This window comes from Ovis canadensis, chromosome 4 (genome assembly GCF_042477335.2).
Source record: "Ovis canadensis isolate MfBH-ARS-UI-01 breed Bighorn chromosome 4, ARS-UI_OviCan_v2, whole genome shotgun sequence".
In the NCBI taxonomy this organism is placed as follows: domain Eukaryota; kingdom Metazoa; phylum Chordata; class Mammalia; order Artiodactyla; family Bovidae; genus Ovis; species Ovis canadensis.
This window is the reverse complement of record NC_091248.1, coordinates 81,501,172-81,515,039: the sequence shown is the minus strand read 5'-3', so window position 1 is coordinate 81,515,039 and position 13,868 is coordinate 81,501,172. Positions and strand designations below refer to the sequence as shown.

At 42.5% G+C, this 13,868-nt stretch overlaps 1 protein-coding gene and 1 pseudogene across 2 annotated transcripts in view; one reads left to right on the top strand and one right to left on the bottom strand.

Annotated features, from left to right (window-relative positions):
• The window catches only part of CHN2 (chimerin 2), a 339,845-nt gene extending 336,950 nt beyond the window's left edge, over window positions 1–2,895 (top strand). For both annotated transcript variants that reach the window (XM_069588098.1, XM_069588099.1), the window contains exon 13: window positions 2,436–2,895. In XM_069588098.1, the coding sequence (XP_069444199.1) occupies window positions 2,436–2,607 (172 nt within the window). In that variant the 3' untranslated portion in view covers window positions 2,608–2,895. The remainder of the gene's footprint in view (window positions 1–2,435) is intronic.
• Window positions 2,896–8,556: 5,661 nt separating this feature from the next.
• LOC138439813 (lysosomal dipeptide transporter MFSD1 pseudogene) lies at window positions 8,557–9,509 on the bottom strand (annotated as a pseudogene).
• Window positions 9,510–13,868: the final 4,359 nt, after the last annotated feature.

Sequence of the window (13,868 nt, the reverse complement as noted above, 5' to 3'; positions counted from 1 at the left end):
TTAGTAGTTCACTTCTGTGGGCTGAAGACAATGTCAATAATCTAAACAATTAATCTGAAAATTTAGTTCAGTTCAGTCGCTCAGTCGTGTCTGACTCTTTGTGACCCCATGGACTGCAGCTTGCCAGGCTTCCCTGTCCATCATAAACTCCCAGAGCTTGCTCAAACTCCTATCCATTGAATCAGTGATGCCATCCAATTTTCTCATCCTCTGTTGTCCCCTTCTCCTCCTGCCTTCAATCTTGCCCAGCATCAGGGTCTTTTCTAATGATTCAGTTCTTAGCATCGGGTAACCAAGGTACTGAAAGTTTCAGCTTCAGCATCAGTCCTTCCAATGACTATTCAGGTCTTTAGGATTGACTGGTTGGATCTCCTTGCAGTCCGAGGGACTCTCAAGAGTCAACACCACAGTTCAAAAGCATCAGTTTTTCAGTGCTCAGCTTTCTTTATAGTCCAACTCTCATATCCATACACGACTACTGGAAAAACCATAGCTTTGACTGGACAGACATTTGTTGGCAAAGTAATGTCTCTGCTTTTTAATATGCTGACTATGCTTGTCATAGCTTTTCTTCCAAGGAGCAAACATCTTTTAATTTCATGACTGCAGTCACCATCTGGAGTGATTTTGGAGCCCCAAAAAATAAAGTCTGGCACTGTTTCCATTGTTTGGCCATCTATTTGCCCTGAAGTGATGGGACCAAATGCCATGATCTTAGTTTTCTGAATGTTGAGTTTTAAGCCAGCTTTTTCACTTTCCTCTTTCACTTTCAGCAAGAGGCTCTTTAGCTCTTCTTCACTTTCTGCCATAAGGGTCGGGTCATGTCACCTGCATATCTGAGGTTATTGGTATTTCTCCTGGTAATCTTGATTCCAGCTTGTGCTTCATCCAGCCTGGCATTTCACGTATGTACTCTGCATATAAGTTAAATAAGCAGACAATATACAGCCCTAGAGAAGGCAATGGCAACCCACTCCAGTATTCTTGCCTGAAAAATCTCATGGACGGAGGAGCCTGGAAGGCTGCAGTCCATGGGATCGCTGAGGGTCGGACACATCTGAGCGATTTCCCTTTCACTTTTCATGCATTGGAGAAGGAAATGACAACCCACTCCAGTGTTCTTGCCTGGAGAATCCCAGGGACAGGGAGCCTGGTGGGCTGCCGTCTATGGGGTCGCACAGAGTCGGACACAACTGAAGTGACTTAGCAGTAGCAGCATACAGCCTTAACATACTCCTTTCCCAATTTGGAACTAGTCCATTGTTCCATGTCTGGTTCTAAGTGTTGTTTCTTGACCTGCATGCAGATTTCTCAGGAGGCAGGTCAGGTGGTCTAGAATTCCCACCTCTTTAAGAATTTTCCTCAGTTTGTTGTGATTCAGTCACACTCAAAGGCTTTGGCATACTAGATAAAGCAGAAGTAGATGTTTTTCTGGAATTCTTTTGTCTTTTCTATGATCCAACAGATGTAGGCAATTTGATCTCTGGTTCCTCTGCCTTTTCTAAAACCAGCCTGAACATCTGAAAGTTCATGGTTCACATACTGTTGAAGCCTGGCTTGGAGAATTTTGAGCATTACTTTACTAGCATGAAAGATAAGTGCAGTTATGTGGTAGTTTGAACATTCTTTGGCATTGCCTTTCTTTGGAATTAGAATGAAAACTGACCGTTTCCAGCCCCTGAGCCACTGCTGAGTTTTCCAAATTTGCTGGCATATTGAGTGCAGCACTTTCACAGCATCATCTTTTAGGATTTGAAATAGCTCAACTGGAATTCCATCACCCCAACTAGCTTTGTTCATATTGATGCTTCCTAAGGCCCACTTGACTTTGCATTCCAGGATGTCTGCCTCTAGTCCAGTGATCACACCATCATGGTTATCTGGGTCATGAAGATCTTTTTTGTGTGTTCTTCTGTGTATGCTTGCCACCTCTTCTTAATATTTTCTGCTTCTGTTAGATTCAAGGGATTAGATATAATAGAGTGTCTGAAGAACTATTGATGGAGGTTCGTGACATTGTACAGGAGGCAGTGATCAAGACCATCCCCAAGAAAAAGAAATGCAAAAAGGCAAAATGCTTGTATGAGGAGGCCTTACAAATAGCTGAGAAAAGAGAAGCTAAAGGCAAAGGAGAAAAGGAAAGATATAAGAATCTGAATGCAGAGTTACAAGGAATAGCTAGGAGAGATAAGAAAGTCTTCCTCAGTGATCAATGCAAAGAAATAGAGGAAAACAATAGAATGGGAAAGACTAGAGATCTCTTCAAGAAAATCCAAAAATTACCTTTTAAAAAATACTTCTCTATAATTCCAGTCCTTAATTTTCCTTTGCAAATTCCAAAACCAGAGAAGCTCTCAGGGGCCTATGTTCATAATCAGTACACAAATCCACCCTTGACTCTGTATAATGTCTCTCTGTATATGTTTGTCTTGCAGGGTGACTATGAATGAAAAGGACAATTTCATGAATGCTGAAAACCTGGGGATCGTGTTTGGGCCCACCCTGATGAGACCTCCTGAGGACAGCACCCTCACCACCCTCCATGACATGCGGTACCAAAAGCTGATTGTGCAGATCTTAATAGAAAATGAAGATGTTTTGTTTTAATTCACCAGGGAAATGAGTTGAGTGGCCCCAGCCCCATCTAAGTTGATAAGGCTAAAGAAATAAAAACATCTCTTGCACTTGATTTGTTTTCCAAACAAGTGATGGAATTTCCTGGACCACAGTGGATTGCCAGGTTGGCTACTGTGTCTCATAGACACTGGCCTCTCCACGGGAGAACAGCAAGGATGAGGGCAAGAAAAAGTCCTCACCTCGGGTCTTTGCCGTGCCTCGTATGTCTGTTTTGTTGGAAGAGTGATTAATAAATCTTTCTTTAACTTATTAAAAAAACAGCGTAGACCTTTAAACTTCTGTCTTATCAGTAATAAAAGGGAACTTAATTCATAGAGGTACTTGATACAGTTATACATTTTCCACTTACAAAAAGAAGACAATTCTATATGTTAAATGTTAAATGAAACTTATATTGTAAGATGTATTTTTATTTTAGCTTCAAGAATGTTACTTTATTTTAGCAAATAGAACTCAATGCAGTGCATTGATTATTACCCTGTATACCTTGTCCTGCCTTCTTGCTGTGATCCCTGAAAAAGTGTCCCATGAATGCAGTATTATCTTGACATACCTCTGTCCCTATCAGTGCTTTGCAGTGAAATTTCACCTCCCACCTCTGTCCCTGCTTTTAATAGTTTTTGCTGTTAAGCACTGGCATTTTGCTATTGTGCAGTACATGTTTATAGCAACTATAGGATGGCCTGTCACATCTACCCTTTTCTTTCCATAGAAATTTTGTGAAATCCCAAAGTGTGTTTCAGAATTGGTCATCGTTCTTCCATATCATGTGTATACATCACAGAACACGCAGAACATGGTCATTTTACAGAAAATGATTTGGAAACACTGGTTATATCTAGGCCACATAAAAAGCACTTTTCCTCTTCATTTCAGGCAAGCACTCTGAATTCATCTGTTAATGGCAAGTTGCATTTTCACCATATGTCTGTATTTCTGAAAAGTGAACCTGCAGAGTCATTGTTGATTTTTTTCATTTTTGTTTTATAAACAAGCCTATTTTTTAAAGAATGAATAAGTTTGGTTTTTATGAGTATGTGTATCCATCAGAGCACATGGATAATTTAATATGATGGATAATTTAATATGAGTTGATGACTATAGTTTTATCTTATTGGTTCTATTTATCTTATCATGAGCTTTCCACACCAAGATTTCTATATTTTGTAACATAGGTAAAATATTTAAAATGTCAAAAGACTGTAAACCTAAATTTGTTTTTCTTAAACCTAACTGCAGTGTCTTTTCCTCTGATTCTCTGCGATGATTTGTGTTGTCATTCACCAGTCTTGTCTTGGAGTGGCCAGAAGAGAATTACTGTGTGTTAAGTGAGCTGAAAGGGGAGAAGGCAGTGCAGCTGTCGTTCTGGAAATCCCAAGGGCCGTGTGAAAGGCCTTCGCTGGCACTCGGGGGTCAGGATGGTTCTGCTTGGTCCCTGTTAGCATTGTTCCTCCCAGCTATACAGGTTTGTTTGTTGTAGCTTATGTACTTCTTGATACTGTCAAAAAATTATCTGGAAATGGTTTTATTTTGTGAAGTGAACAATACTTTGTAATTTATGATAGTGTAAATGGAAGGAAAAGCATTAAATGTATTAAATTCTCCGTCTATCATTTGGGAAGACATGAAAGAAATTGGTGTTGAGGGAAAGAATATTCACAACACTGCTCCCAGATGGATTTTAGGCAATAAAGTTTCTATCATCGCCAAAACACAATAAGAAAAGAAAGATCCCACGGAGTCTCCACCTCTGGTCCCACTCCCTCCTCCATTTACCTCCTGGGGAGCCTGCCTGCGATTAAGGTTCCAATACTCTAGCTTCCCTTTCTGTAAGACCCACTGTGTTTATGGCCTTCATTGAGTTATGTGGTCTTTAGAGCAGATCACCCTAGGCTGCCTGCAGGAGGGCAGAACAAATGGAGTCAGAAAGACTCATGTTTGAGTAGCAGAAAGTGAAAGTATTAGTCGCTCAGTTGTGTTCAACTCTTTGCAACCCCATGGACAGTAGCCCATCAGGCTCCTCTATCCATGGGATTCTCCAGGCAAGAAAACGATTGGGTTGCCATTCCCTTCTCCGGGGAATCTTCCCGACCCAGGGATCAAACCTGGGTCTTCTGCATTGCAGGCAGGTTCTTTACCATCTGAGCCGCCAAGGGCCTGTCTGTTATTGGCTGCATATGACCTTGGGAATGAGTTTGCTCCTCTAAAAAACTGGGAGAAATATTCTGATTGGGTTTTAAGAATGATGACTTAGGCGAGGAAAGGATATAACATGAGGTGGAAAAGAAGACACGTGAAAGAAAATGTCAAAAGACTGTAAACCTAAATTTGTTTACAAATTACAAATTTGTCCCAGGTTAAATCCAAGTCCAAGTAATCATAAGGGGTATTATTATAACAGGGCTCTAATGTGTAATGAGGGTCACTTGACTCCTTTGCTCGAATGTGATTACAACACTTGATCCCCTCTAGCTTGCTTTAGTCTGAAGCCTGCTCACTCATGCCTATCTTCCCCACCATCTGGCAGCCTGACGTGGCTCCTCTTACCTGGCTTGAAATTCCTGCCCTTGGAATAACTCTAGTACTTTGACCTGAAAGGAGGCAGTGTTGTTTCCAGAACCCACTGTTAAACTGTCCACAGGTGGGTTGTAAGAGGTGGGACAGGGACAGGGTGGGTAGAGAAAGACCCTTTCCTTTCTCCCATTAACACAAATGGGCACCTGGTCTCCAGGCTTGAAAGGGAGCTGGTGCAGGATTTCAAGAACAGCAGCCTGGAAGGAGCAAGGGAGAAGAGATTTGAGGAGTTAAGGAAAGTAACATAGCACACAGGAGTGCTACCTGGGCCGTCCTGCCTGCAACTGAAAACCCAACTCAGGTAGCTTACAAGTTCCCAAGATCTACCAATCCCCAAATCCATAGTCAATCTTTTGATTTTAAAAATGTGATATTCATCAATTTTCAATGAATACTTAACAAGCACTTATTAATGGGCCAGACACTGAATACTGGCAATGAAAAGGTTTACATCACTTGCTGTGCTTCAGTTCAGTTCAGTCACTCAGTCGTGTCCGACTCTTTGTGACCCCATGAATCCCAGCACACCAGGCCTCCCTGTCCATCACCAACTCCTGGAGTTCACTCAGACTCACGTCCATCAAGTCAGTGATGCCATCCAGCCATCTCATCCTCTGTCACCCCCTTCTCCTCCTGCCCCCAATCCCTCCCAGCATCAGAGCCTTTTCCAATGAGTCAACTCTTTGCATGAGGTGGCCAAAGTACTGGAGTTTCAGCTTCAGCATCATTCCTTCCAAAGAAATCCCAGGACTGGTCTCCTTCAGAATGGACTGGTTGGATCTCCTTGCAGTCCAAGGGAACTCGCTGTCATGTCTGACTCTTTCTGACCACATGGACTGTAGCCCACCAGGCTCCTCTGTCCATGGGGATTCTCCAGGCAAGAATACTGGAGTAGGTTGCTATGCTCTCCTCCAGGGGATTTCCCCTCCCCGGGAATCGAACACAGGTCTCCGGCATTACAGGCAGATTCTTTACCACTGAGCCACCTGGGAAGCCCAAGAACTCTGGAGTGGGTAGTCTATCCCTTCTCCAGGGGAACTTCTGACCCAGGAATCAAACCAGGGTCTCCTGCATTACAGGTGGATTCTTTACCAGCTGAGCTACCCGGGAAGCCCTTATGTCACTTGGAAGAATTAAAGAATACGTTTAGTTTGGCTGGACAGAGAAAACTGGTCATGTAAAGGATTTTAGACTCTAACCTAAACAAGTCTGGTGCTACTGTTTTGTTTTTTTTTTAATTAACTTAGTTTTGGAGTAGTCTTATATTTACAGAAGAGTTGCAACGCTTCTGCAGAGGGTCCCTGTGCCCTCTTCACCCACTCCCCTAATGTAAACATCTTACATAACCACAGTAAACTAAGAAACGGACATTAGTACTTTACTATTAACTGAACTCCAGGCTTTATTCAGGTTTTATGTGTTTTCCACTAATGTCCTTTCTCTGTTCCAGGACGTAATCTAGGTCACCACATTGCATTTAGCGTTAATGGGTTTTAAGAAACAAATGACACAATTGGGCTTACATTTTTAAAAGATCACTTACTTGACTGTGGATCCATCAGAGAATATGTGGGCAGATGAATGTAGTGAGGTTAGACTCAGGGAGTCACTCAGATGTTGTCATTTAGAGGACTAAGGTGATATAGCCTGGATCAAGTGGTAGCAAAGCAGAGATAAATAGAACTGAGTTATATTTAGGAGGCAGAGTTGTAAAAGTTTGGTTATAGATTGGATTAAAGAACCAAGAAGGGGGCTTCCTTGGTGGCTCAGTGGTAAAGATTCAGTCTGCCAATGCAGGAGATGGGATTTGATCCCTGGCATAACCCCCAAGACTTCCAACAATAGTACAAAGCTACTGTAATCAAAACAGTGTGGTATTGGCATTAAAAACAGACATATGGATCAATGGAACAGAATAGAGAGACCAGAAATAAACCCACACACCTACAGTCAATTACTCTTCAACAGAGGGGGCAAGAAGATACAATGGGAAAAAAAAAATCTCTTGAGCAAGTGGTGTTGGGAAAGTTGGACAGTCACATGTAAACCAATTAAGTTAGAACATATCCTCTCATCATATACAAAAATAAACTCAAAATGGCTTAAAGACTTAAACATAAAACATGACACCATAAAATTCCTAGAAGAGAACATAGGCAAAACATTCTCTGACATAAATTGTACCAATGATATAAACTGACTGACCTTAGGAGGCTAGGTCGGTCTCCTAAGGCAATAGAAATAAAAACAAAAACAAACAAATGGGACCTAATCAAACTTACAAGCTTCTACACAGCACAGAAAACCATGAACAAAACGAAAACACAACCTACAGAATGGGGGGAAATATTTGCAAATGATGCAACCAGCAAGGGCTTAATTTCCAAAATATACAAACAGCTCAAACAACTCAACAACAAAAACAACCCAATCCAAAGGGCAGAAGCCCTAAATAAGACATTTCCCCAAAGAAGAACTACAGATGGCCAATAGACACATGTAATGATGCTCAATATTGCTAATTATTAGAGAAATGCAAATCAAAATTATAATAAGGTACCATCTCACCGGTTAGAATGGACATCCAAAGTCTACAAATAACAAATGCTGGAGAGGGTATGGAGAAAAAGGAACCCTCCTTCACTGTTGGTAGCAATGTAAATTTGTACAACCATTATGGAAAACAATATGGAGGCTCCTTAAAAAACTAAATATGGAACTACCATACGATCCAGTAATCCCACTTCTGGGCATGTACTGAGAGAAGATATATGCGTCCCAGTGTTCATTGCAGCACTGTTGGCAATAGCCAAAACATGGAAGCAACTTAAGTGTCCACTGACAGAGAAGGGGATAAAGAAGATATGCTATATAGACACAATGGAATACTACTCAGCCATGAAAAACAATGAAATAACACCATTTGTAGTAACATGAATGAACCTAGAGATTATCATACTACATGAAGTTAGAAAGACAAAAGCCATATGATATCACTTGTATGTGGAATCTAAAATATAACATAAATGAACCTGTCTATGAAACCAAAAAAGAAGCGCAGGCATAGAGAACAGGCTGGTGGTTGCCAAGGTGGAGGGGGTTGGGGGAGCGATGGACTGGGAGGTTGGGTATAACAGATGTAAACTTTTATATATCAAATGGATTATCAACAAGGACCTATATAGCACAAAGAACTATCTTCAATATCCTATGATAAACCATAATGAAAAGAATATTTTAAAATAATATATATACGTACACCCAAGTATATATATGTATATACATATATGTGTATGCAACTGAATTGCTTTGCTGTGCAGCAGAAATTAACACATTATAAATCAACTATATTTCAGGTAAAAAAACAAGAATGGAAAAGAAAAGAGTGGCCACCATTGCACACAGAACCCAGGATTTTTTTTCCCTTTTTTACCCACCAGGAGCTTAAATACTGGTGACATGGGAGCTGATATTACTAATACATATACAATATTATTAATAGCACTCACTACTTGGGGAGGAAAATCCAAATTTCTCTGTTAAAAAAAAACTTTCTCAAGTTCAGTGAAAGGGAACACAGCAACACAGTAGCAAACACAGTCGATAAACATGCACCACCACAGAGGTAAGGAAAAATCAGGCAACTTAATAACCTCACCTGTTTTCCCTTGTTCTTCAGGAAGAATTCTTTCTGCTCTCTGATACAGGTAAGCAAAGTCCAAGGCATAAACAAATGAAAAAAATATATGTTATACCCCCAGTCATAAGTGTGACCTCAAGTGTTGTGTGACCAACAGAACCCAACAAAGCTTCAGCCTTAGAATACAGCCATCCCATGAGGCTAATGGTTACTGTACTTCCATTTCTAGCCATGCTAAGTTGGAGCCCAAACACCGAGTTTAATTCGCTGCCTTTAAACCAATTCACAGCATACGTATTCTGAGCAAGTGCTAAGGACTCCTCACCAGTCCCAAACGCAAACTTTCCAAACTCCATCAGCCAAAAAGCATTAAATAGTCCACCCAGAGCAAAATAAGCTGCCCAATGCAAATAAAGCAACTAAAAATAATGGCTCCCCATCATATTCCAAATACTCAGTGGATCAAAAAGCCACCAAAGAAACACAAAGCTACGTTGGGTCAATAACACCAGGCACACAGCAGCATCAACTTCGTGGTGCTCACCCACATATTCCATTTAACCTGAGTCTGAAGGGCAGCAGGATTATCACAGCCAAAAATGCTGCCGAAGCCAAGGACGTACATCAGAAACAGCACCGAGAGCCAGCACGCCAGGCCGCTGGGGACGCCGAGGGCCGCAGCACCGTTGGGGGGCAGCAGGGGTGGTGGCGCCACCTGGCAGTGGCGCCCTCGTTTCCTCATCTTCCTCCTGCTCCGTAGGTCGGTGGGAGACGTAGAAGTGACATGCAACTCCGGGAGGAAGCCACCGTGCTCACATGACCATAGTCGCTCATGTGAGGACGCCTCACTTACGTGTTCAACAAGCCCTCCAGGTGATTCCAGTGTCTGCATTAGAGCAGAACTGGTTTAGAGCAATCAGGGTTTCACCTGAACTGGGAATCAACCCATTCTCTCCAAGGTGTTTGGATACCTGAAGAAACTTGGGAATTAGTAACAGAGAAGGGAAAATAGCTTTGTAGCACTGGGAAGGTTGTTCAGACTTTCAGAGGCTGAATAAGACCCTCCACTGCCATAGTCTAAGGTCCCCGTAGGCTTCTCACCTCCATAACCACAGAACCAACTTAATCTCTAAAATGACACTGTCCAGCCTGTAAGCTTCATGAAAGCAGGAATCTGGTCTAGGCCGAGCATACAGTAGGCACTCAAACATTTTCTAAGTTAATAGCATAGTCCTACAAATACTCAAATGCCCTGTAGTATTTCAGTTTCATGGAGGAGGGGTTGATTGCAGAAGCAGAAGACTCTGAAAATGCACACTGACTCTTGTCCACCATTTAGATTCGATCCAGGGTCTGAACCCTTAAGGTACTGAAGCTTTCTGGGAACTAGTTATCCATTTCTCACCTAATCTTTACCATATTCTTTCTCCTTCCATCCAGAAGGAATGATTAAGTCTCAAAATAATTCAGTTTGGAGACTCTGAAGATCTAAGTCTCTAGTTCAGTTGCCTTTTGTATGTGTGTGTGTTCAATCCTCAGTCCTCTCCGACCCTTTGTGACCCCATAGACTATAGCCCGCCAGGCTCCCCTATCGATGAGGATCCTCCAGGCAAGAATACTGGAGTAGGTGGCCATGCCTTCCTCGAGGGGACCTTCCCGACCCAGGGATCGAACCTGTGTCTTTCACGCCTCCTGAATTGGCAAGTGAATCCCTTACCATGAGCCACCTGGGAAGCCCCCAGTTACCTGTTACACAAGTCAGTTACAGGTTACAACCCCCTTGTTTCAATCCTGGCTCTTAACACTTTCTGATAGTGTAATTTAGGGAAAGTTACTCTACTTCTTAAACCTGTTTCCTTGTCATTATCGTGAACTTGTATTGTTACTGATTCCATGGAACAACTGTTGAGGCTTAAGATAATCTGTATATAGCACTCAGTATAGTATTGGGGGCACAGAGTAAGACAAATGTTTATCTAAAAACTCAACAGCTGGAGGAGACTTTTATGAGAAGGCTTATACCATTCGTATCCTTCACAGCTGTGAGACATCATCACTCATTGTTGCCTAGAAAATTGGAGTTACAGAAATTTTAGCAATTTACTGCCCAATGAGTTTTTAAAACCAAGCCATACCTGCTTGTGCTGTGATATGGTGGAAAGGTATCATGGGAGCCCTACGATAGCACTGGATTTATTTTTTTTTAATTTATTTATTAATTTTAACTGGAGGCGAATTACAGTTTTGTAGTGGTTTTTGCCACACATTGACATGAATCAGCCATGGGTGTACATGTGTTCCCCATCCTGAACCCCCCTCCCACCTCCCTCCCCATCCACCCCTCAGGGTCATCCCAGTGCACCAGCCCTGAGCACCCTGTCTCATGCGTCAAACCTGAACTGGCAATCTACTTCACATATGATAATATGCATGTTTCAATGCTATTCTCTCAAATCATCCCACCTTTGCCCTCTCCCACAGAGTCCAAAAGTCTGTTCTTTACATCTATTTCTCTTTTGCTGTCTCGCATACAGGGTCATCATTACCATCTTTCTAAATTCCATATATATGTGTTAGTATATTGTATTGGTGTTTTTGTTTCTGGCGCACTTCACTCTGTATAATAGGCTCCAGTTTCATCCACCTCATTAGAACTGATTCAAATGCATTCTTTTTAATGGCTGAGTAATCCTCCATTGTGTATATGTACCACAGCCTTCTTATCCATTTGTCTGCCAATGGACATCTAGGCTGCTTCCATGTCCTGGCTATTGTAAACAGTGCTGCGATGAACGTTAGGGTACACGTGTCTCTTTCAGTTCTGGTTTCCTCAGTGTGTATGCCCAGCAGTGGGATTGCTGGGTCATGTGGCAGTTCTATTTCCAGTTTTTTAAGGAATCTCCACACTGTTCTCCATAGTGGCTGTACTAGTTTGCATTCCCACCAACAGTGTAAGAGGGTTCCCTTTTCTCCACACCCTCTCCAGCATGTATTGTTTGTAGACTTTTTGAAGGCAGCCACTCTGGCGTGAGATGGTACCTCATTGTGGTTTTGATTTGCATTTCTCTGATGATGAGTGATGTTGAGCATCTTTTCATGGAGCACTGGCTTTAGAGCCACAAGACCCAGCTCAGTCACAGATCAAGGCTTCCAACATTTCTGAGCCTCAGTTTTCTCCCCTCTGAAACTTAAAAATTAGTGCCTGTCTGTCTCTCTGAGGCAGCAACCTCACGGGTTGCCACTGAGGCCATCTGGCACGGGAACAGCTGTGGAGGTGCGGTGGCACACCTTCTCGCCTGCAGGTCCAGCTTCAGCCCTTGCGCTCCCCACAGGGTGCTCTGCCTGGAGCCCCACCAGCCGCACTGAGACTCCGGGTCTCTGCTTGCTTGGTTTCTCATTTGCAGGCACAGTTGACCACTCCCTTTTTCTCACACTCCCTCTCTGTTGGCTGCTGTGACACCACCTCACCCCCTCAACATGCCAGAGACAGGTCAGTCCCTACAGAAGCAGAAGGAGGTGTCCAGGAGGGATATTTTTAGGAAAAACAAAATGGAACATATGTATGTATTGATATGACAGCACCTGGTAGAAAGTACCAAGAAACCATTGGGAGGTGTAGGAAAAATCAGAAATAGGACCCAAAACAAGCAGATTGAAAGGACTGAGGTGGAGGGAGAGTGGACAAGGAGAGGTCATTATTAACTTTAGAAAAAGACAAAAAGTTGGGAAGCAAATATAATGATCTGTGCATTATAATGCTTAGCCTGAACAATATCTACAAAGGCACAATAATATCAAAATGCAATAGTCAATTAAACAAAAGCTGTAATATGACCCTACTGGGATCTGTGAGAAGGGAAGCAGAAGGCATGATGGTATAAGAGAACAAAATCCTCAAATATCATAACAGGAAATTAATAGAAGTCAAATACGGATTAATCAAAAGAGAGAATAAAACACATATTATTTGGAAATACAGAGACGTGCATGTGCCACGAGTAAAAAGCCAAAATTGTTGAAGGCGGTTGGGGAAGAGAACTAAGAGAAGAAATGAGGTGAGAAATCCGTGTGGGGACTTCCCCCGTGGTCCAGTGGTTAAGACTTTGTTTTCTAAGGCAAGGGGGTGCAGGTTTGATCCCTGGTCGAGGAGCTAAGATCCCACATGCCTCACAGCCATAAAAACCCATAAAACAGAAGCAATATTGTAACAAATTCAATAAAGACTTTGAAAAATGGTCCACATCAAAAAGAAAAGAAAAAGAAACCCCTGTTAGTTACTATAATCACTTTAATAACATTTGACTTTTGAACTTGGTGTGCAATATATTCAGTTCAGTTCACAGTTCAGTCGCTCAGTCGTGTCCGACTCTTTGCGACCCCATGAACCACAGCACGCCAGGCCTCCCTGTCCATCACCAACTCCCGGAGTCCACCCAAGCCCATGTCCATCGAGTCGATGATGCCATCCAACCATCTCATCCTCTGTGGTCCCCTTCTCCTCCTGCCCTCAATCTTTCCCAGCATCAGGGTCTTTTCCAGTGAGTCAGCTCTTCCCATCAAGTGGCCAAAGTATTGGAGTTTCAGCCTCAACATCAGTCCTTCCAATGAACACCCAGGACTGATCTCCTTCAGGATGGACTGGTTGGATCTCCTTGCAGTCCAAAGGACTCTCAAGAGTCTTCTCCAATATTACTTTAATAAACTAAAAACTAATTTCTGGAAACAATAGTGCTGTGTCTGCATAGCAGAGCCATGATGCTCCTGTTGTTTCCCTCCTGTGGGTCTGATTCAGTGGTGTGGGTTGTATACTAAGATTCCAGGAGCTAATGGGGCAGCACACATTAAACATATTCCTTGGCTTGTGCCTCAGTCACAGGTCAGTAGGGGCCTTACTGCTAAGGATTCTGCATTGTGATTTGCTGATCCTTTTCTGGTAACTTTGCTTTCAAGCTTAACGGAGCACACTTCCTCCTTTCACAACAGGTAATGCACTTGCAGTGCTGAAAGGATGAACAGC